Genomic DNA, 24,051 nt, shown 5'->3' with positions numbered 1-24,051 from the left:
TATTCATATAAATTTTAATATATTTGTTCATATTATTTAAAAAAAAATTGTGTGTTATATTATACGTTGATAATGACAGTAGGAGTGATCGCAAAGTAATAAGAAAGAAAAAATAAGAATACACAGATTTAACGTGGAAAAATTTTATTGGGAAAAATCATGGGTAGAGGAGGAGAAATTTGCTAATGTTGAAAAACAATAATATAAGAGGGTTAAATAACATGTCTAATAGGAGAAGTATAATCTTATACGGATTCAACTTGTGTGGTAAGATCTGTTTCGCCACTACAGATCCCTAATTTTACCTTTCTATTTTATTTCTTTAACAAGTGAGTTGTACCTCGAACTTTTCAAATCGGATCAAACGGGATTCGGGTCACATAACTCTAACATTGTGCTCATATTATTTTGATATAGTGTATGTATTTTACTTATTTCTTATGTTAATATCATGTATTTATTTGATATCTAAAACATCAAATAAGTAAGAAAAAGGGAAAATTTTAAAAAAAGAAAGTGAATTTTCTCAAAAGGTTACTGTAACAAGCTTGATAAAGTTGATTAAAGAGAAAGAAAAGCATGTTTGAATAGTGCCTTAAAGTTTTAAAGATTTAAAAAGAAGAGAGAGAAAATAAAAAGAGTTATTAGAAATTTTGTTGAAACTATTGAGAAAAAATGTGCTCAAAGATGCTGAATGACACTTGGTAGTGTCAACTGTAGACTACTACTGAGATGGTTAAAAATTTACATTATTTGGTTTGATAATTTAATGAAAAAATCTTTGGACTTGGTTATATGTTGTTATATTAAAGTTACTTTGGTCCACCTACAGAAACCAATCCTTGGCGTTTAAAGATTTAATTGGATTCGTGTGAATCAATTAAGTCCTTGGAATGTGGAAATGTGATTGAGATAGTGCTGCTGATTTTGGAGGGCATATCTTCGAGTGATTTTATTTTGATTGTTATTGATGTAATAGCTATTTTCAAAGAGTTATTTTGTATTCACTTAAATTTTATGTTAGCAAGCTGAAATTGATATATGCTTGAGGCTTGTATAGGTTATGTAACGAGAGCTTATTGAGTGCATTCTAATTTTTTCATTAAGGAATTGTTTTTATGAGAAAGTGCAAACTGAATTGTAAAGTGTTTACTGCCCAAGTTCTCTGGGGGAGGATTTGGAGGTGAATGTTCTCGTCTTTAGGTACAAAAATGATATATCTATACTTGAGGAGTGATAGAGTGTGAAATACTTGTTGTATTCGTGATAAAAGATAGTGAAATTACTCACAGAGTTAGGTTCCGCAGACGTAGGAAAATCGAACTGTGTAAACAAACCTTGGTGTTATTCCTGTTTTGTTTGCACAGTTTTTTACAGTGCCAAGTAGTAATGGCCATTGCAATCTAGCACTTCTTGCATTTTTTATTTTGAGAAAACAAGCGACTTAAGGTAGCAACAGAAGCTACAAAGTTTTACCAGCTGATGATTAAAATAATTAAAATATATAATATTAAAAAATATATTAAATTATGCTATTAGTCTCTATATTTTTAAAAATTGTGGATTTAGTCCCTGTGCTTTAATTTGGTCATTTTTAGGCTATGTTTGATAAATTAAAAATTAAGTTATGAAAAAATGAGTGTTGAAAAAATAAGTATAGAATTTAAGTTATAAAATATGTTTGATATTTTATTTAAAATTAAATACTGAATATAATTAGATTGTTTGATAAATGGTAATACAATGTTAAATGAAATAAAATAAAATAAATCATTGAATTTATTCTATATTAAGTGATTAGTAGGTCTCTATCTACTAATAATTTTCTACACTTTTTGTAGAAAAAAATTCTATCTAGTAATTTTCATTGTCGATTATCAAGTATATTAAAAAAATTTAAGTTTGCTGAAAATATTAATTTCCAATTGATTGAATTTTGAATTTTAAAATATCAATCCTCATCAAACTATAATTGTTAGATTCATTCAGTTAAGTTATGATTTTTTAAAATACAAACATATTATCATATGTGCATTGTTATGTCACCTTATTATTTCCACATATTACTTGTTAAAACTTTAGTTAACGGTTAACAACTATCACTTGCGTCAAGAATAAAATTGCAAAATTCAAAAAGCACAAGGACTTAGAATGATATAGTAGGAGAATATGGACTTAATCTATAGTTGTATGCATAATACAGGACTAGTAATTATATTAAATAAATGGATTTAACTACTACTGTTTGAGCTAAGACTAAAATTTTAAAATTCAAAAAGTACAAACACTAAAATTGATAAATTCGAAAAGTACAGGAACTAAATTGATCAAATTAAGCACATGGATTAAATCCACAATTTTTACAAAGTACAAAGACTAATAGCACAATGTAAACTAAAAAAATACAATTAAAATGCACTAATTTGTAAAAATATATAACACATATTATTAACATATTAAAATTTATATGTTAAATTTTGGTATTAGTCCTTGTGCTTTATGAAAGTTGTGGATTTAGTCCATGTCGAATTGATCCAAATTTATTTTTAGTCTTTGTACATTTTGAATTTAGAAATTTTATTTTAGTCCCAAATGATAGTAGTTAAATCCATTCGGTTAAATTCAATTGCTAGTCTTATACTTTGTGTATAATTGTATATTTAGTCCATATTCTCCAATTGGATCATTCTAAGTCCTTATACTTTTCGAATTTTGAAATTTTAGTCATGACGCAAATGAGAGTCATTAATCTATTAACCGAGTTTCTAGTGAGTAACATATTGAAATAACAAGCTAACATAATATTAGACATATGATAATATGTTTGCCCTATAACATTAAACATATGATAATATGTTTGCCTTATCATATATTGAAAATAAAAGAACTTAAAGAATTTAATAGTTATCATTTGGTGAGGACTGTATTTTAAAATTTGAAAATTATAGGGACTAAAAATGATCAAATTAAAGTACAAGGACTAAATCCATAATTTTCCTAAAAAGTAGGGACTAATAGTAGAATTTAACTAAATTTATATAAGTCTAAAATATTTTAGATATAATATAATATTGTTAATTGGAGACGAATTCGACGTTCATAAGGAAAGATGCTTTTAACTACTTTAAGGGTCACTTTTTTGTTGTTGGTATTTTCCATGTCTGTTTGTATGGTTTATGTTTGGGTTTCGTGGTTGCCCTTTCAATAATATCGTCTTTAAGATTTGAACCTGCATTCTTTTCTTGAGAAATACAATGTGTTTTACCAATGCAACCAATACTAGTTTGTACTTTAAGAATCACTTTGATTGTGCCTAGGGAAGCTAGGAAATAAGAGCCAACATATCAATTTTGTTGGAAAAACCAGTTTGAAAAACAATGAAATAGTGCACAATGCAATTTTAAAATTTTATTTTTGAGATAGACTAGCTATGATGTTTATAGCAATAAACCTTTTTACTTTGATCGTACCTGTGTTTTGTACGAGGCGGACTAAATTGTTCCCGACTTTCGACCACTTGATCGTCTCTACTATTCATGATCTTGGTTTGCTAAAGTGTGGACCCTATATGCAAATCGAAAAAACTTTATGTGAAACTTTTAAGCAAAAAACTAAAAGATGAATTCCTTTTAAAAGATATAATTTACTTGAAAAATAATTTTTCTATATTTTGACAAAATATTGACATATGTATATTGTATATTTGACCTAGCCCTTAGTCTCTCTACATATAGAGAGAATAACAAATGTTTTGGTAGAACAAGAGGAACTTGAATAATAATATTTAAAGAAGAAAATACGGCTCTTATAAGGAGTACACTATAGGGGAGCGACGATAACCCCCTTTTGAGATTAGGGTTTGCTGCCCCTTGTTGTTAAACAAGGCTTGTTAGGTCTTGTCATGCATTGGGTCAATTGTATGTGTTATCTAGTTTTTAAACCAACTCATATAATTTATCCAGTCCCTGTATAACTATTTTTCTATGGTGAAAATATTATTTATTATTTTAATTAACTAAAAAATTAAATTATTTTTTCAACTCAATTCTATCTATTAAATTTATGACGACTTCACCGTACTAGAATGTATGAACAAATTAATTTAATTAAATTGTTCTCGTGAAACTACAATGACTTAATTAACTTAATTTTTACTTTATACTTCAGTTATTTAATTTTAGATTAATTAAATAATAATTCAAAAATATAAATTAATTCCCGAGTCATTCTTATTTATGGTGAGAAAACACATTTACTGCGGATACCTCCTTGACCAAAATTGACCAAGTTCTCCGGCCAGTCAACAAATCAGCCAGCAAAGAAGTCCGCTCCCTGGGGACGGTTACCGATCTCCCATCTCTCGTCTCGGTTTGGAGGTAAACCATGTGGGAATTCCTCATTCGAGTGAGCCATTTCCAACTCTCTGAGTCATTCTCAAGGTCGAAATTGTGTCCACGCTTACCACACCAATTGTTGAATGTTTGTTTCTCTCTGTCTAACCAACATTAAGCTGTTCGAAAGATTGGTACTTTTCCTTGCCATAAGGATCTGTTATAAGCTTTACTTAGCTTGGGCAGATATTCTTGGGAAGGTTTCGTGCTCACAGGGTGATAATAAGCACCCCGATGGGTTTAATGTCAGTTAGACAGAGAGAAATAAACACTCAACATATCTTTTGCATAAAAAAATAGTAAAATATACACATAATAAGATTTAAACCCATACTTTTAAAGTTTTCATCATTTAAACTTAACCATTTATTTATATCAATTTTTATAAATATATTCGTGATATGATTTTATTAGTAGTTGTATCGTAACCTAATATAATAAACATAAATAAATTCCCCAAAACAACAATTAAAGTACATATTTATATATTAACATCATCAAAGATACATAATTATACAATAATTATAACTTAATTTGTCATTCCAATCCACCCCCACCCCTTTCACTGTATACCCACGTTAGTTTGTTTCTTTTCTATTTTTATCCTTGTTCTATCCCTCCCCACAAAAAAAAAAAAAGGAAAACAAAATAATTTGCCTCATCTATGGAATCTGTCAATTAGTCCTCAAAGTTCCTGAACTGATCTGAAAACGATTAGCTTATCAACATATTCCCGAATTCCAATATCATCACCTGCACTATAATCTTCAAGTGCAATCTTCAAATCTAGAGAGATTGATGAGTTTTTGTGCTCCATTTCATCTGTTTCCTTAATCTCATCTTCTGTTTCACAAACCTTTGTCCTTTTTCTTGAAGAACTACCACCTCTTGACAATGCATTCAAGCTTTTGCAGCTGAAAATGATGATTGCATCTTTAACACCAACTGTTTCATCATCTGAAATGCTTATTCTCCCATTTTCAATTGCTTGTTTCATGGCTTCCATGGAACAATAATCAAGCTGTTCCATGTCTTCCATTAAGAGCACCCTGTGAGGATTCTCATTCAATGCCTCACCCAATCTCTCAACATAATTGCTGCCCCACTTGTCCCTCTTTCGTTTGTTGTTGGATTCTTCAATCAAATCTGCAGTTTTCGATATGGAAGAGATGGTGACCATGTTGTTTTGAGAACCGAAAATGCATCTACCCAACTCTCTGGCAATCTTCTTCTTGGCTTCATGGTCAGCTCCTAAGAAAAACAACCAAGTTTCTTCTTTGGTTTCTCCCCTGTTTAACCAGCTTTTGACTTTTCTCGTCCCCGACCTGCATTCAAGTATGGTGCTAACGATTTCAGGAACCAGATCCTTGTGCCGTGGAACCTTTCTCTCTAATGCACTGCATAGAATGTTCATGTTTTCAGCATTCCGAATCTTGAACTGGTTAAGGCCATCAATGTCAACCTCAGTTGCCTCACTTGAAGAAGCTGAGTTGGGGCTGGAGTTGGGGTTTGAGAGGAGGTCTGGTTTAGGATCAAATCCCAATGGGACTCCATAGCCCAATTCATCTGTGTGTTCGGATTCGGATATCCAAAACTGATGCTCTTTCTGTACATCCCGTATATTGACTGAATCCTATAGATAACAAAACATATATTAGATATTTATCACAATCATGATGAACATGATTTAATCGAAAAACGCAACCTCGACAGCAATTTAAATATAGAACAGATACCTTATGATGGAGAGGGTTTATTTTGGCTTCTTGGAGCCATGAAGGCAGACTTGAACTAGGAGAGACAATTGCAGTACTGATGAAATCCTTATTTCGGAGACTGCTGCTTGCAGTGCTTTGATCAGCTTCCTTGTCAAAGTTGAGCAATCTATGAGTTAAGGGAGTCTGGTTCTTATTTACCCCTACAGCTTCATCTACTGGCAAACTGCAAATGAGGGGAAAAAACATGTAAAGAGAGGAGAAAAAGAAAGATAAAACAATTCATCCAAGTACACTCAATATTTTTCTTAAAAGTGTTAGCTACTGGATTTACCTGTCAGCAAGATTGAGACAGAGGCTTAAGCTGCTGTCAGCTGAAATTGCAAGAGGATGAAGTTCCCAAATTGTCTCAAGAGAAGGATAGCCTGTTTTACACTTGATGTAAGTTTGAAAACTTGAAATTCCCAAAAGAAAAAACTTCCCACTGTCTCTAATGCCACACACTAATCTCTTAATCTCCATGATAATGTGTTCCACTGGGCAGTAATAGTTTCTTCTTTGCTCCCCATTGTTAGACCAAAACTCTGAAATCCATTTGAGATCACCCAAATATAAAACAACCCCTCTTCCTATATAATTCTTCACTAGGCACTTAAGCTCTACAAGTTTCTGCTCCACTTCATCTTTAGCAAGATTTCTCAATGAAAAAAGTGGAAGCTTGATAAATTGCAGATATCTTAAATCCCCAGAAACTTGGCCTTTCTCAAACTTATCCATCACCCCTTTAACGACACTCTCGGCACTGCCTACACACTCCCCTATAATCACTGTGTTTCTCCTTTTGTTCACAATTGTGTTCAAAACATTTGACATGTTTTGGTTCCTATGTTGATCTGCTGGTTTGCTTAGTGAAGACCCAAACAAGAACTGGGAATTTGACACATTAGGACCAACAACTTGGGGCTTGGAAATGGGATTTTCCTTAGTAGAGGGAACTTGGGAACATATCTCTAAGGAAACTGTTTGTTCTAGTTTGGTTTTAACTTGTGGGCTGGAGAAACCAGCTTCCCTCATTACCCTACTGACACTAGGATCATCTAAAATGGAGATTATGAGATGTTGTAACTCTATTTTGAGAGCTAAAATGGGTTGTTGTTGGTTCTCAATGGTTCCTCGGCGTTGATGAGCCTGAGCTCGCTTAAAGGCGGCAACCAAGGCGTTGGAAAGGGAAGGATGATGATGATGGGGGCTTTGAGGGCCTAACAAAGGGTTAGAAGTGAATGCAGGGAGACGATTTAGTGCGACATTGAAACAAAGCTCGAGAGCTCTGAACTGAAGAGGGTGAGAGTGAGATTGAAGACAAGCTCGTCGAAGAAGGCCATTAGGGGATGCAAGCAAAGCACTTGCGACATGAAGGGGAGTGACTTGGGCGTGCCCTCGCCGTCTAGCAAGCCCAATTGATTGCTTCACCATGTTCGAAGCCTCAGCTGTTAACGTTTGCTGCACACTGCAAACTCCTGCCCTCATCTTTTCACTGTTTAAGATAAGATCAAACAACGAAAACTTGGAAAATTTTTGGGAGTAAAGTCAACAAAATCAGAGACTTAGAGGTTCAAGCTCGGTAGGTTTCATTTGGATTGCAAGCAAAACTATGCTTGAGAGAACTATATCATTTGGTAGCAGAATAGGGCAGTGGTAATCAAGGCTTATATATATATTTGAAAAGGAGGAAGGTAATGCAGAATGTTATAAGAAGTGGGGTTTATGCTTTTCTTGTAAGTGAGGCAAAATTTTGGTCTATGTATGTGAAAGTGGTTTGCATGTGATTTTCACCTTTGCCTTTTTTCTTTGTCTCTTGATATACATAAAGCTAAAGCTACTTAGTTAAAATTAAAAGTAGGAAGCTTTAATACTCAATTTTCTTTTTCTTTTCTATATTTTTGAAGCACTATATGCTTTATTTTAGACAAATCAATGGAATAAGCACTTTTGATTTTGTCTTTTGTATAATTGAATCAATAGATCAGGTTCTGCACTTTGGTGCCAACACCATCCTTCTCTTACATCATTTATGTTTTATAAATTTAAAAATCTTGGAGTAAAGAAAAGAAATGGGTGAAATACGAGGGAAGGAAAAGAAGAGCCGACTGTGTGTCGGTTTAAAGGGAATTGGGAGCTGTAGTGTGTTACCTCTTTTTCCTTATTTATTTATTTATTTCCTTCTATTCTCTATCTCTCTTCCTCATGAAGAGGGCTAATGCTAATTGGAGATTGATTATGAGTTATATATCCATCACACATTCAACTTATTATGTCTTGACTTGATTGACTTGGATATTGTTACTGTTAAAGATTGTGTGATCCGAATTCGGTCAGTTGTTGAAGAAATAAATACAGTGACAAAATCGGCTACGGCCTCGGGCCATTGAATCCGTATAGAACTGTTCTTCTTCTATTTGACTTTAATTAGAATAATGTTTTTTTAACCCCTTAAATAGATGTAGCCGGAACTCCTTTTGTATCATTCGTTTTTCAATATTAGTGAATTTCTTCTCTTCTGCCCATGAGTTTCCCTCGAAAGAGTTTCATGTAAAATCTATATATTTTTTTCTTATTGCTTTGCGATCGTTCTACTGTCATTATCGACGTTTATTATTATAGTTACCAATACAGGAGGACGTGAGTTCGAATGTGTTGAAGCGCATTATTCTCCTATTTAGCAAATAGTAAATTGTTAAAAAAAATTCTACTAAAAATATAAATTTAGTAGATAGTAGTGAGTAGGGTTGTATCCATAGATTACTGATAATTTTATTTCTTAAATAATAATAAGCAAAGTAAGGATGATGGGGTTTAGAAAATTGAAAACTAAAATTAAAATTTAAAACATAGTAAACATGGCCATAATCAAAATTAAAAGAAAATCAGTAAGATAAAGTTCTAACTAAAGGTAAATTCTTCGTTTGATTAACTAATTTGATCATCGATGCAAAGATATCTTTAATAAATTAGTTATAATTGTCAACGTCAAAACTAGCAATCAATCCGTCCTTTACGTTGTTGATAGCTAATAGGGAACTCATTGAAATTATTCCCCTTATCAATAAACAACCTTATAACTTCACACTTACGATTTAGCTTACCAATAGCATTAAAAACGAGAGAAACCTAATTCTAACAAAAATACAAACAAGTAGAATTTATTTAGATTAGATCACATCTCCACACAACATAAATCGCATATTTAACTTATATCTAATTATGTTGTTTTTCACAAGCATTAGAATCAACTAAATTATTACGAATTATTTAACTATTTTAATTGATAAGACAAATATTCCAAGTTATAAAATACGGACCCTATATTCAACAAACTTGAATATTTGTATTTAAAACAAAATATATGAAAATAAAACAATAATAACCTAAAATATATGAATTATGAGTAGTTGCCATTACTTCACATTAAAATCTTTCAATTTAAAAGGTTATATAAATAATATAAGTAAAATAATTAAAAATAATATATTCAAAAATTAATAATTAAAGTTAAAAATAACATGTTATATTAAATTATTGTAAGAAATAAAAATTTAAAGAAATTTAAATTATAAATGAATGCTCCTTTTAAAAAATTACTTAAAATGAATTATTTTAAATACTTTGAGGTATATTTTACGATCTATGATTAGGATTAGTGGTTACCTCTTCAAATAATATTATCTCCAATGTTTGAATTACATTCTCTCCTTGGTAGTACAATATATCTTACTATTATACCTAACCGCTTATTGATGCTTAAAAGAATTTTAAATAAAATTATTTCGGTTGAAGAGTAATTTTAAAATATAAAGTAAATATTTATAATATTCATTCTTAAAAACATGTTAAATTGAACTGTATATTGATTAAGACATGGTTCAACCAGCAATGTTTGGTGTAATGTTAATACACATTCCACACTCAGGTACAAAATTCTAAGTTTAAATTTTAAAAATAATATTAGTGACAGAAGTAATCACGAATTTAAAAAAAAAAAAAATTTATTATTTCTCGCATCATATTAAATCAATATATTCTAGAACTAGGAAAGTACAAAAAAAAAAAAGAAAAAGAAAAAAGAAAAAAATTGAACAATAAAAAAAAAAGGTAAATAAAAATAGGAGATAACTAATTTAAACAAAATGATCAAAAGCACCAGAAGCCTTGTTTTGCCAAAGAAAGTCAATCAACTCCTTAAGCACATCTGTTACTATCTATCTGCATACTATCTTTTCCAACAGAAAATATTTTAGCTAAACAATCAATGACTTGATTTCTCTCCTTAGGAATATGCCTAAGCACCCAATGTTTCTTGCACTGTAACATCAGTTGAATTCGTCGAAGCAAAGCCGAACTAATGTTCTCTGCCTCTATCAAACCATAATCTTTTACGTTGCATTTATTATAGTGAAATTTCATAACTTTAATTTAGGCTAATACGTAAGGGTAATGCCAATTATATCATAATTAATTTAAATTAATATATCAAAAAATCCTCAAACTATTACATTATATTTAAACAAGTTCTTATACTTATTTTGTAATTAAATAATCCTCCAATCTATGATTTTTACTCAATAAAACCCTTAATTTTAATTAAAGTAATTATTTATCCTTTTCATTTATTTTCATATATGTCATAATTTTATTAGTTACAAAAATTAATTTTGTAATGGTATTATGGTGTATTTGTTAATGGTGTTTTGGCTTGTATAAGCTTTGGAAATGTAACGCCCCAATTTTCGGGAATTCTGTGAATGTTGGCATAGGTTTAATTATGTTAGTGGGCCTCTAGAAAGCCCAAGCTTAAGATAGAACCCGGCAATTTTAGTTAATTTTTGTTCCATAAGAAAAATGGGGTGAAATGATGAAATAGGACCTATGTGAAAATGTTTGAAAATGCTATAGGCTAAATTGAAGTGGCCAAATAAATAGGAGTGCAAAATAGGAGGATTTGCATGACAAACCTCCCATTTTACATGAAGTGGCCAACCATCATGTTGTTGTAGATAAAATGTACACTTGATATCCATAATTTATGGTACAAATTGATACAAATTGATAATAGGTTAGGTAAATGTTCCATGATAATGGGTTAGGTAAATGTTTCATGATAATAGGTTATGTAAATGTTCCATGATAATGGGTTAGGTAAATGTTTCATGATAAGAATATCATGTCTTTTGTATTAAAGAATTAAATGGATGAAATATGAAGTTTTATTAAAAGAAAAGGGTGAAAAGAACAAAGTTTTGTCCATCTTTGTTCATCATAGCTGAAAGTTAGAGAAGAGAAAGGAGAGGAGAAAGCTCTTGAGTATTCGGTCATTAGGAGGAGGAAAATTGAAGGTAAGTTCTTGGTACCTTGCTTCTATTTTGAGGTTCATGAGTTCTTCTTGATTCTACCTTAACTCTTGAAGTATATTTTGATTTTTAGTTGTGTTGTGAGCATTTAGTCATGAATTAAAATGAAGGAAATGGTTGTTGTTTCATGTTCTTTTGATGAAAAATGGAAGATATGTGAAGTTGAGCCAAACAAATGAGCATGCATGTGCCTTAGATGCTAAAGGAAAAATCAGCTAACATGTGCTTTAAAATGATGAAATGGAGATTATGCTTAAGTAAAAATCATAGATATGTGATGATTGATTGGTGATATACATGTTTAAATAACATGCATGCAAGATAGGTGTATGAAAGAGTGATTTGGTAATAAATCTGCTTGGGACAGCAGCAGTAACGTGACTTTGGAAAATCACCATAAATTGTGGGAGATGAATTAGAAGCTGAATAAATTATGTAATTAAAGCTTATTGAGTCTAGTTTCTAATGAAATAAACAAGAACATATTTTGAATTCTGTACAATGAGAAATTTGATTCGTAATGAAGGGTGGTCAGATTAGTCAAACAGTGAAACATGGGAAAATTTGAGAAAATTCTGGTATTGATTGGCTAAACCAAAAATTCTGAAAATTTTATGGATAGAAGATATATGAGTCTATTTTCAGGGAAAATTAACGGAACTTGATTTGGAGTTTCGTAGCTCCAGTTATAAATGATTTAGTGACTGTTGCTCAGGAAGACAGCTTGCAGTGAAATTATGATTATGTGGTAAACATTGACAAAAATTTGTTAATGAGTTGCTTATTGATTTCTTATAAGCTTACTATGATATGTAGGTGTGGTTGACCGAATATTATAAGGGGTTAATACGTAGTTCGTATTTGAATAGTTAGATTAATGTGTTAGTAATCCAATTGTAGGCGGTTCGTGTGTGGATCTCAAAAGATATCGTCGCAAATGCATAAGCGTGTGTAACTAACACCCTCTTTCTTAGTCTAGATCGGCAAAAGTCGAAAAGCCGAAATGTCGAAAACCGATATTTTGTAGATTTTCGAGTGTGCAAATGCTCGTGAGGTAAATCTATTAATGTTTTGGTAAGCTGCAATGTTTGGACCGCAAAGTGCATGATTTACGTGCCCTCGATATTTTTGGGCTTAATGGGCCAAAATTGGAATGATGGGCCAATCTGCCCAATTAGGTAAGAACCCTCGGTATGTGATTCTGTTAGTACGTGAAAAGTAGGAATATGATTGAAAAACCCTAAAATAGATAAATTACTGAAATACCTTTAAAAGTGGAAAATTTACGTTTACCCTAAGAGATAAATTACCAAATACCCTAGGGTTAAATTGACCTAAATGCATGTTTGATTTGTTGTTATTTACTGCATGCCATGATGTTATTATCTGATGCATGGACTGGGATATTGACGGAGGAAGTATCTGAAAGTGGCTTGTCCACGTCTTGGAGGCTTTGCCTCAATTTATCGATAATCGAGCAACAAGGTCAAGCAATCGTGGAGTGTTAATGGGTGGGTTGAGCTATTCCCACATGGAGTGTATGGCTGGTACGGGTGGAGTGTAGTGGTTGGTGGGTTGAGTAGTCTCCCAAATGGGCTTGCATATGTTTACCGATGTTGCATGTATTTTGAAATGGGCCTATGGGCCATCATCATTATCTGAATAAGGGCTAAGGCCCGGTTTATTGTAATCAAAAGGGCTCGCCCAAGACCATCATTACTGAATGGGCTTAGGCCCAATGGGCTTGAGCTGACTTGGACTTTGAAGGAGTTTTCCTTACACACGAGTTTCCCCAAACTCACCCTTTTATTTTCATCCACGCAGAAATCCCCAACTATAGTGGGCTTGGAGCTGTGAGAGAATTTGGAGTGGCCACCCGTTCTGAAAGTTTGATTTTCTTCTGGTGAACTGGACATCCTTTTAATTACGTTTGAGGTTTTGGGCTTTTAAATGTAATAAGGCCGCTTATTTATTTTTGATGGTTTTTAATATGTATTACTAAGATAGGTAATACTTATTTTAACTGTTGAAATTGGATAGCTTTAGGGCGCGTTTTCAAAAACAACAGTTGATTTCAAAATAAAACGACAACAAGCAAAGCTTCCGCAATGAAAGTATTTTCCAAAAATTAATCACTTTTCCTAAAAATGACTTAATCGAATCGGTTTCCTAGAAATATCCATGACGTTAAGGTGTGGCAATGGCGGTATGCATGTCTAGGATTGGATCCGAAGGGAGCTTGGTACTTAAGCAGTCCGATGCACTCACCACCTCTTTTCTGATTTCCTACCTGGTGCACAGCTTCCATTCACTTTAACCCTTAATGAATTAATCTTTTGAACATCAAGTACGATTTTCTGGACTTAGAATGGAAATTTTTTTTTTACGTTTTTGATGTGGCATGCCGGATCCAGCTATAACTTCTGGGCCGGGTTAGGGGTGCTATAGGAAAGCTATGTTGTTTTGGTACACTTTGATGCCTTACCAATTTGTGTTGTTTTGGTAACTTTAAAGTGATTGTTTATAAGATTCTTTTAGCATGTTGATGATGGTTTGAAAATGGTTACTTGTGACATGTTTAGTTTATATTTGAACTAGGTTATTATGTATGGATATATTAACATGTATAGAATGTTTTGTAATGGTAATTAACGAGTGTGTAAATGTGTAAATGGTAAGAGGGGGAGAGGGAGAGAGAATCAGAGTAGGGGAGGGATGGTGGGGAAGAGGGAGAGGGATGGGAGGGGAATGGAAAATCGTAGTTTGGTTAAGTTTGTAACGGAACTGTAACGAAAAATGGTTGGTAGTGCCTGTTTTGTTATTTTTTGAAGGTTGAGTGACTGAATTAAAACTTGAGTGGCTGTTTTGTCAGTTACCTCAAAGTTGAGTGAATGTTGGTGTAATTTACCCTAAAAATAAATAACTAACTAAATAAGAGAAGCAATTTCTACGAGGACAATTTAATAAAATATGCTTTTAGGTAGTTTTACATTTCATTAATCAAATATCAAAATCTTACCTCATAGCCGAATGAACCAAATAAGATAATGTAACATACTCAATAGTATACTTAATAATCTTAAATTCTAGTAATTCTATTACCAAAAGTCATAGCGGCCCTAATAGAATAATAATTGAAAAAACTAAAATGGAATATGGAATATGACACAAGATAGGAAGGATAATACTAACACAACATGAAAATACAAATTTGATAAAAAAAATGGATAAGGTAAATTATTATCATGAAAAATTTATCTAAATATATAACATTTTAAACACAATTGTAGTATAAAATGGAGAAATTATTTTATGGACCATTCCCACTACATCATCTATGGTACTTTCCAATAATGTAATGACATTTCAATAATTTTTTTCATGTCATTAATATATAATTTTGGTAATTTTTTTTACCTCGAATCAGAATTCTAAACTCCAAACTCAAAATCTTGAATTCAAATCTTAAATCCTAAATTTCTCGAACTCAAGGTTTTAAGTTTGGGTTTAGGGTTTATGGTAAAAAAATTACTAAAATTATGTGTTAATGATATGAAAAAATTGTTGAAATATCATTAAATAATTGAAAATGGACCATAAATGATATGGTGGAAATGGTTCATAAAATAATTTCTTAAAAAATATATATACAAGACTAATATAGGGGTTTGACTCGAGAAAAAAAGAAAGAAAGAAAGAAAGAAAAGAAACTAACATAGAGGTGAACCCAACGGGAGAGACCTTGGCCCCTTAAATTAAATGATGAAAATTTTTTAATCCTCTATAAATTTACTAATTAAATTTAAGTCTTTTATTATAATATTTTTACTTTTTCCCCAATAATTTATATTTTTATCTCATTCCTTAACAATAAATTAATAAATTTTCGATGTGGTCCTCGAATTTTGAGATCTCAAATTTAAGTATCATTATGTGTAAATCATGTATGAGTTTTTTTTATAAATTTTATTCTAATCTAAATTTGGATATATTCTAATTATCGATTCTGTTTGGATGTTATTTTAATAGTTGGTTTTAATCATTGTTATCCAAATATGTATTGTTTGTAAATTGTGATTGTACTTATAACTTAAAATCTATATATTAGAAAGAGTACTTTTATAATTAAAAAAATATATTAATTTTATTATTAAAATTTTAATTTAAATCGAACAAGTCCATTTTAAAATTTACCTTATTCAAATTCAATATAGATTGATTTAACTGAAAATTCGATTTCGCTCCAAAGAATAACCAACTCTAGAATCTAAATGCAAGAATGCTGAAATATTTTGTAAATTAATAAATTTGTTTACAACTGTCCAAAAAGGAGCATATATATAATCTTTGGACTGCTCACATTGTTATCATTGGCCTTTATTTTCTTATAGAACTCAATTTTCTGAGCTCCAACATCCACCAACTTGACCTCACTTTAACGTCTTTTATCGATTCTTAATATGCCTAATTTTGTTGTTATTACATATAGATACACATATAAATCCTAGGCATGAAAAGATTGCAAGTACCATATTTGACACTGCATACAAAGAGAGTTCAAAGGCATGGAGTTGGCATTGCTGGTGGTGAAGATGAGTGGAACATGCTTGTTGATTGGGTTGATTGGAATGGTGATTCAGCTGTTTGATTCGATGATTTGGCAGCCCCAAAGGCTCCGTGCCAAGCTCCGAAAGCAGGGCATCCAGGGTCCCCCTCCTACATTTTTGCTTGGTAATACACTTGACATCAAGAAGGCACAATCTCAGTCCTCAGTTTTGGCCCAACAACACATTACCCACAACAATTCCTCTACTGTCTTCCCTTTCTTCCATCAATGGATACAGCAATATGGTATTTTCATTTCTTATTTTGCTATATATATATATATATTGGCACCGATGTATATATATATATCAAGAAAATTGTAGAAATTATTTGTACTTGTATCAAGCACAGTACGAAGTAACGTTGGAAACCTTTTTATTTTCAGGCCCAACCTTTTTGTTTTCGCTTGGCAACATACAGATTTTACACATAACAGATGCTGATTTGGTGAAGGAAATAATTACATGCACTTCAATGGACTTGGGAAATCCCACCTATCAACAGAAGGAACGAGGCCCTCTTCTTGGCAAAGGCATTTTAACTTCAAATGGTGCCTTATGGGCTCATCAAAGGAAAATCATTGCTCCTGAATTATACATGGACAAGGTCAAGGTATGTCTATTAATTATCCATGGATCAATTCTAAATTTATTACCATGTTCATTACATTATGTTGTCGGGACTTTGGCGTCTTCCATGTGTTTGTAGGGTATGACACACCTTATGGCAGAGTGCTCAGTTATGGTGGTGAAGGGATGGAAGAGCAAAATAGATAGCCATGGTGGAGCAGCAGACATAAAAGTTGACGATTGTTTAAGAAGGTTTACAAGGGATGTTATCTCAAGGGCTTGTTTTGGAAGCAATTATTCCAAAGGAGAAGAGATTTTCTTCAAAATTAGAGCTCTACAAGAAGCCATGTCTAAAAAAGTTTTATCTAATGGCTTCCCTGGAATGAGGTTTGGTTCAATTCGATTCGGTTTTCTTTTCCTTTGTTGAATTGGAATCTGATAGAAATGAGTGGATTTGGAATTTTCAGGTATCTTCCGACGAAGAGCAATAGGGAAATATGGAGATTGGAGAAAGAAGTTCGAGCATTGATATTGAAAACTGTATATGAAACCAAGGATGAAACATCAAAGGAAGATCTGTTACAAATGATTCTGAAAGGTGCTGAAAGCAGTGATTTAGGCCCTGATGCAACTGATAACTTCATTGTTGACAACTGCAAGAACATATATTTTGCTGGGTATGAAACAACTGCCATTACAGCTGCTTGGACCTTGTTCCTTCTAGCACTCAACCCTGATTGGCAAGACAAAGTTCGTGCCGAGGTTGTTCAAATTTGTGAGGGCAAAATACCAGATGCCGATATGATCCGGAGGATGAAAACAGTAAGCACAACCTTCATTTTTCTTATATATGAGGCAGTAACATGTCCTGAAATTAACTATGTTTGAATGGATGGCAGCTGACAATGGTGATCAATGAGACGCTAAGGCTATATCCTCCAGGAGCTATTATATCGAGGGAGGCCTTAGAAGATATGAAATTTGGAAAACTTGATGTGCCCAAAGGAGTGAATATTTGGTTAATGCCGGTGACACTTCACCAAGACCCTGAAATATGGGGACCTGATGCTCATAAATTCAACCCTGAAAGGTTTGCCAATGGTGTCAGTGGCGCCTGCAAGTTCCCTCATGTGTATTTGCCTTTTGGATTCGGACCGCATACATGTTTGGGGCAGCATTTTGCCTTGGCCGAACTCAAGCTACTTCTTGCCCTTGCTTTGTCAAATTTCACTTTTTCTCCCTCACCAAACTATAGGCACTGCCCATCTTTGAGTTTGATTATTGAACCTAAATATGGAGTCAATCTCATTGTTAGGAGGCTTTGACTTATCTATCACAACTACTCTAATAATTTCTTCAATACTTTCTAAGTTTATGTCCAAGAAGATACAATGAAATAAAAATATATTCCTTTCATTTCAAATTTTGTTGTGTGTCTTCTCGATAAGGGGAATAGAGCATTTATATATACAGTTATTGTTCATCGAAATGACATCCTAGGTAGACTTCGTGCACACCAACACATATGCTGCTCTAAACTTAACATGTGTTTATTATACCACGCACTTGACTTTGCATCCTCTTCCTTTGAACCCCTAGCAACACACATGCGAACCTAGCTTGCGAGCTCTTCCTATGAGCCCTTAATGTCTCTACCTTGTGGGGCCCAAGTTCCTCTGCATGGGTCGGTAGTTCGGGGTTATGTCTGAGTTTTGGGTCGGTAACAGGAAATACCATAACAAATTTATATAATTTTTTTCTTTCCAAAAACTTCACATCATACATACATATATATATATATATATATATATATATATATATATATATATACTGAGTTTGGAAAAAACTTTTGAATCGTCAAGAATACCTTTTATTTTCTAACATATTACTAAATTGAAATTTAAAATAATTATAATTAATTTTAAAAAGTAAAAAAATATTATAGTAGTTATATTAAAATAAAAGTTGTGATAATCATCATAAATTTAAATTTATCATTTGGAAAAAGAAATATAATATAGAAAAGAGTTGTGATATTGTGAGCTTATTTGAATTTTTAGTTTAATTCAAGGACTAAATTGAACTTTGATTTATATTAGGATTAATTTAAATTTTCATACTTAACTGAGGGACTAATTGTGTAGTTAATCTTTTTATTTTGAAGTTTAGTTAAATTAATTTTGTGGGTGTATGTTGGCGGTTTTATTTATTTATTTATTGTTATTATATATAAAAATTAGTATATATTAAAACATGAGTTTGGAAAGATTTTTGAACTAACAAAATACCTTTTATTATTAATTATTTTACTAAATTAACATTAGAATAATAATTTATTAGTATCATTATTTGATGATAATAAAAATATATTAATTAAACATTAATTAATCTGATAATATATTAATGGAAAATTAACTAATTTGGTCTTATCTTTTAAATTTCTACTTAAAATTAACATAATATATTATTAATTAATAAAATGTAAATTTATGAAATTATTAAATATAATTGAATAAATTAAAAATATTAATTTCCTTTTATTTTATTTTGAATTTCTTTTTATTGCATGATTTTCGCTAAATATTCAATGTATTCCTCATATTATTTGATTGATTAATAGTTTGAAATCATTCTTATTCCATTTAGAATTTTAAATAATAAAATTTAAGTTTTTCAATTAAACATTTTAATTAAATAAATATAATTTATATATATATGATTTTATTTTAAATATGATAAAAATTAATAATATTCAAATCAATTTTTTTATAATTAATAAAAATGAATGTGTGAGATAAACATTATGTATATAAAAGACAATATCAACATATTGGTAATTTAACCTAACATGTATAAATTTATCTATCTATTATTAATTTATATTTCAAAACTCAAAAAAAGCATATTTTATAAATAAATTATGTAATTTTTTTATAAATACTAATTGCATCTAATCAAATTGGTTTGATCCAACAAAAATCCGACTCGAAAAATTGTATGACTCATATATATTTAAAAATTTAAGATAAAGAAAACCAATCAATTAAAAATAGGCTAAATAGGCCATATATGCTGAAAAAAAGCTTATTGGCTAAATAGGCTGATTTTTTGAAAATTTAGGGAAATAGGTTGTTTTTTAGAGAGTGTGGGAAATCGCAGCTAGCTGGACACGCTTTCCCTTTAAGTTGTATTTTCTGGCTTTTTTAATATAATTAATTTGTTTGGTTAGATAGTTAAATGTTAGTGATTTTTTAAATGTTTAGTAATTTTGAACTACAATTTTAAGAGACAAAAGGTTATTAGAGGGAAGGTGAAAGGTTAGTGAGCTGAATGCCTTGGAGAAGCTAAGAAATGACATCATATGTTTAACTAATCCAAGTGCTTGTAGTTGTTTTGTGCCTCAACATTTTTATTATTTATCATACCATCCTAAGCCAATGAATGTTATAAGCCAAAAAGTTCTATATGACCTCAACTAGTCTTCACACCTTAGGTTGAAGTTAGAGATACAATTGAACTATTGAATGATGATTTTGGCATTATAACTTTATCATAAATCTAAGTGTTTTATTTTGATGGAATTTCATGAATATGCATGTTTTGAGTTGGCTATCCATTGTGTTTGATCTTTATTAACCATTTGAACTAATCTCGTTTCATGGTTGATGACTATGAGCCATTGTAAGTCTCATGTTCATAAGTGAATGTCGATGATTAAGTTGTTTGTATTTACTTAACGGATGTAATGCATATGATTGTGTAATAGGGAACATTTTGCATTGCTTGTTGTTTGCGAGTTTTAGGTTTGGTTTTGCGTGAAGGCAAGAAAAAATGTAATTGTGGGTAATTATGATAAGTGGTAAATAATTATGGTCTTTCTATTCTTGTTTCAACTTATTCTCAAATGAAACTGAGTCATTTTAGTATTAAGTTGTCTCATGGCTTGTGTATTGGTATAGTTGCGGTTTTGTGTTTGTTTTAGGAGGTTAATGTCATTTTAGTGATTAGATGATAAATGGTGCTTAAGGTGTGTGTGCGCCTGAATGTACAAGTGAGTTAAGGGCTAACATGCATAAGGTTTGGAGATTTGAGTAGAACAGATAGTCACATCGTGGTGTGAAGAAGCTTAGCGTCACGACATGATAGATTGTTTGGAGATGCCCTGAAATGATCGGATTAGAAGTTGCGACATTGAAGGTGTTGGATCTAGTGCTTTAAGTGTTCGTTTTGAATACTTGTATTTTTTGAACAAATTTATTTAATAATAACATTCATTAATTACATTAATATATTTTGTGTATTGCCCTCAATGTTTTTGCATGTAAAGAAAAATATAATAAAATATTGGCTCACTAGTTATCTAATGTTTAACTAATACTAAGTGGTATTACGTAGTCGGATCGTAATACAGAAAGACAACTTGTATTATTAGATTAACCTAAGCATGTCCTTAGTTTAACTGAAAATGAGAAAACCAATTGAAAGACTAATATATTGTTATTCAAGACTAATTGGAGAGATGCTTTGTCTTGAGCATCGAAACGGATGACTCCTAAAAGATAGAGGAATAAGTGTGACTGACTAAACTAACAGTACATTGGACAGAATCTAAGTAGAATAGATCCTAGATCCATTTATTGATTTATTAACTTGTGATTCATAGTGTGGCATACTTTGATCTTGAGTGGATGATGGACTATATATGTGTGACTCCTATACTTTGATGCAAGTAAAAGCCTGAATTCAAATAGATAAGAAACCGAAAGTTGGTGTGTTAGGCATACGACTTCTACAGTATGTAGCATCATTCACAATAGTGGAATTCATAGCCCAACCAATGGGTAAATGATATCTTCTTATCGGCATTACATGATAGATGAAAAACAAATATGGCCACTGGTCGTTTGTCTTTATGATAAATGGCTTAATTACTATTTGATAGTAATTCACTTTTCATTAAGGAAGATGTAATGGTTACCATGAGATAAAATATGATCATATTAGAGGAATATATTTATCCCAAATAGATTAAAGATATCCTATGAGGGTAACACACTGATGACAAGGTTATTAGAAGAGTATTGATTAAGTAGCTTTTGTAATGGTATGTAATTAGGGAGAGCTTAGTCATAATACTATAGTGGAATGACTTCGTGACTAAATAAGTTTATAATTGTAACACCCCATACCTGGCCTAGACGTTACGGTCGGATCATAAGGGTTACGTTGTACAAGTATAAGAAACATATATTTCATTTTGATGAAACCATTTTCAACGTAACGAAAAATCAATTTGGGTAACTCCTTGAAAACATAGTGATTTTTCTGAAACCACACTTATATGGTATTACTAAAATCAAAACCAATTTACTTAAACATTTGAGTGACAAAACACTTTAGGAAATTATAACAAAACACTTTAGGAAATTATACTTAGTCTTGTGGCGGAAAACTTTAAAATGTTTCATTTATTAAATGGCGGTTCTTTTTAGTTGTCATACGTAAACATTCTTAAAATATTGAAGTTTTTACGTGATAAATTCCAAACAGTCCTAACAAACTAAGCAAATATTAAAATGCCCAAAAACAAGTAAAAACCCAAGAAAGTCCATAACGTCCATTTTAACAAACAAATAAAAGAAAACCTATAGTGTTAAAACCAAAACTATGAAACCCGATCCAGAGGCGCCGTCCAATCCTAAGTTGGAGGATTACCTGAAACGAAGCAAACAAATCGTGAGCTTTAAGCCTAGTGTGTGATTTAGCCCATAATTTTAATACAATAATTTATCATAGAATATCTTATCATAACAGATTTTATACAGATCATATCTTATCAAATCATTTCATATTGAATCATAACATAGCATATCATATCATAAACATATAATGTCCCACCCCATCCGCTACACACCATATCCGTCCAATCGGTCACACTATATAGGATTACAAGAGTCCATCCATCCAATCACACCAATATGTGGCGGTGTGCCACTCATATATTTGCAGTTGAGCTGCCATACATAAATTTATGGTCTAGCCGCTATAGTTGCAGTACAAACTGCCATATAACACTTCCTCCGTCATATCATAACCCATTCTAGAACACAAATGTATCATAATCATATATCATATATACATGTATCATAAATCATATGGCATACATTCTCATATATTTTCATTCAAATCATAACATAGCACATGGTTTAATGGTAATATATTCTACCTACATACCTCCTATGCTTATCTACATATTTTTACGTACCATAGCTTATCTTTTTTAGCCAATACGATACCTATGGGCCCAAATTTGAGTCCCTTAAATAGCACTTAAATGGGTAAAAAAGACCACACAGCCCAAAAACCTAGCCCGTGGTCCACACGGTCTACCCACACAAATTGCAAAGTTTCACACAGTCATGTGCTCTACACAGTCAAGCCACATGGGTTGCAAGATTTCATATGACCGTGTGCTCCACACGACCTAACACATGGCCTATTACACAACCGTGTGTCACATATGATCTACCACATGGCTTGACACATGACCATGTAGCGCTAGGCAATTTCAAAAATAACCCATTGTTTCACATTTTTTCTGAGTTTCAAACGATAAATCAAGTTAGTTTCACCCACCTGATAGAAAAGTCGGTCGACCACACAACAATTGCACTCCAAACCCTACAATTATTCAACAATGATAACCATCAATTCTCAAAACCAATTCAAGATGGAACACTATTCACCAAAATTCCAGCCCCTAAATCGAAACTAAGTACTTACCATTCCATAAACCAGCAACCTGATTGCAACCTACTCTGCTAGAGAAAGTTGATTGTCACCCCTTTCGCCTAATCAAAACACGTGAACATATATCACGATCAAGAATGAGATTTAGGCATAACTAAGTCCTATATTGTTCAAAGAAAACAATTTCAAAGCGAATGAGCAGAAAATAATTAGAAAAACTTACACCCCGTCCAGAATTTCGATCAAATTAACAACACCACGCATGAACATAAAGAAGAATAGAATCACAACAAACAGATACTATTAGAAAAGAGAAAATGGAAGAAGAAAGTTTTAAAAAGAAAAAGATACAAACAAGAAAAAGAGAAATAATGTGAGAATGGGAGTTGTGGACCTGTAAAAAGAATAGAGGGATTTTAGGGATTTCATTAATCTGATAACTTAAAATAAAATATCCTATAACCACTAGACTTTTTTAATTCAATAAAGACTCATCTGCTAACAAATGCTCACACCACAACTCGAACCCAAGACCCAAGTGTCCGCTGAACTTAATCGTCGAACCACTAGGCTCATTATTGTCACAACCCAACAACGAAATAATTTAAGCCTTAAA

The 24,051-nt window shown here is 31.8% G+C and overlaps 3 protein-coding genes across 3 annotated transcripts; 2 read left to right on the top strand and 1 right to left on the bottom strand.

The window, feature by feature from the left end:
- Positions 1-4,843: 4,843 nt before the first annotated feature.
- LOC108457887 (protein SMAX1-LIKE 3-like) lies at positions 4,844-7,880 on the bottom strand. The gene is made up of 3 exons (XM_017757083.2): positions 6,441-7,880; positions 6,128-6,332; positions 4,844-6,024 (listed from the first exon to the last, which is right to left on the bottom strand). Exons 1-3 carry the CDS (start codon positions 7,631-7,633, stop codon positions 5,077-5,079), a joined length of 2,346 nt encoding a protein of 781 aa, XP_017612572.1. The 5' UTR covers positions 7,634-7,880; the 3' UTR covers positions 4,844-5,076.
- Positions 7,881-16,076: 8,196 nt separating this feature from the next.
- LOC108459242 (cytochrome P450 714C2-like) lies at positions 16,077-17,573 on the top strand. Its single transcript, XM_017758587.2, has 4 exons — positions 16,077-16,362; positions 16,502-16,728; positions 16,825-17,072; positions 17,153-17,573. The coding sequence occupies exons 1-4, from the start codon at positions 16,077-16,079 to the stop codon at positions 17,571-17,573; spliced, it is 1,182 nt and encodes a 393-aa protein (XP_017614076.2).
- Positions 17,574-17,590: 17 nt separating this feature from the next.
- On the top strand, positions 17,591-18,108 carry LOC128291876 (cytochrome P450 714C2-like). The gene has a single exon (XM_053027369.1). The coding sequence runs from the start codon at positions 17,591-17,593 to the stop codon at positions 18,008-18,010; it is 420 nt and encodes a 139-aa protein (XP_052883329.1). The 3' UTR covers positions 18,011-18,108.
- Positions 18,109-24,051: the final 5,943 nt, after the last annotated feature.

The sequence above is a fragment of the Gossypium arboreum genome, chromosome 4 (assembly GCF_025698485.1).
Source record: "Gossypium arboreum isolate Shixiya-1 chromosome 4, ASM2569848v2, whole genome shotgun sequence".
NCBI lineage: Eukaryota > Viridiplantae > Streptophyta > Magnoliopsida > Malvales > Malvaceae > Gossypium > Gossypium arboreum.
This window is presented reverse-complemented; position numbering and strand designations above follow the sequence as displayed.

What these genes read in the sequence shown, in the direction of transcription:
- LOC108457887 (XM_017757083.2), bottom strand. Translation starts at nt 7,633, where the DNA reads ATGAGGGCAGGAGTTTGCAGTGTGCAGCAAACGTTAACAGCTGAGGCT. An exon ending in TGTCTCAATCTTGCTGACAG is followed by an intron (nt 6,333 to 6,440) that starts GTAAATCCAGTA and finishes CCTCATTTGCAG; the next exon opens with TTTGCCAGTAGATGAAGCTG. An exon ending in TAAACCCTCTCCATCATAAG is followed by an intron (nt 6,025 to 6,127) that starts GTATCTGTTCTA and finishes TGTTATCTATAG; the next exon opens with GATTCAGTCAATATACGGGA.
- LOC108459242 (XM_017758587.2), top strand. Translation starts at nt 16,077, where the DNA reads ATGGAGTTGGCATTGCTGGTGGTGAAGATGAGTGGAACATGCTTGTTG. An exon ending in TCAATGGATACAGCAATATG is followed by an intron (nt 16,363 to 16,501) that starts GTATTTTCATTT and finishes TTTTATTTTCAG; the next exon opens with GCCCAACCTTTTTGTTTTCG. An exon ending in TATACATGGACAAGGTCAAG is followed by an intron (nt 16,729 to 16,824) that starts GTATGTCTATTA and finishes ATGTGTTTGTAG; the next exon opens with GGTATGACACACCTTATGGC.
- LOC128291876 (XM_053027369.1), top strand. Translation starts at nt 17,591, where the DNA reads ATGGTGATCAATGAGACGCTAAGGCTATATCCTCCAGGAGCTATTATA.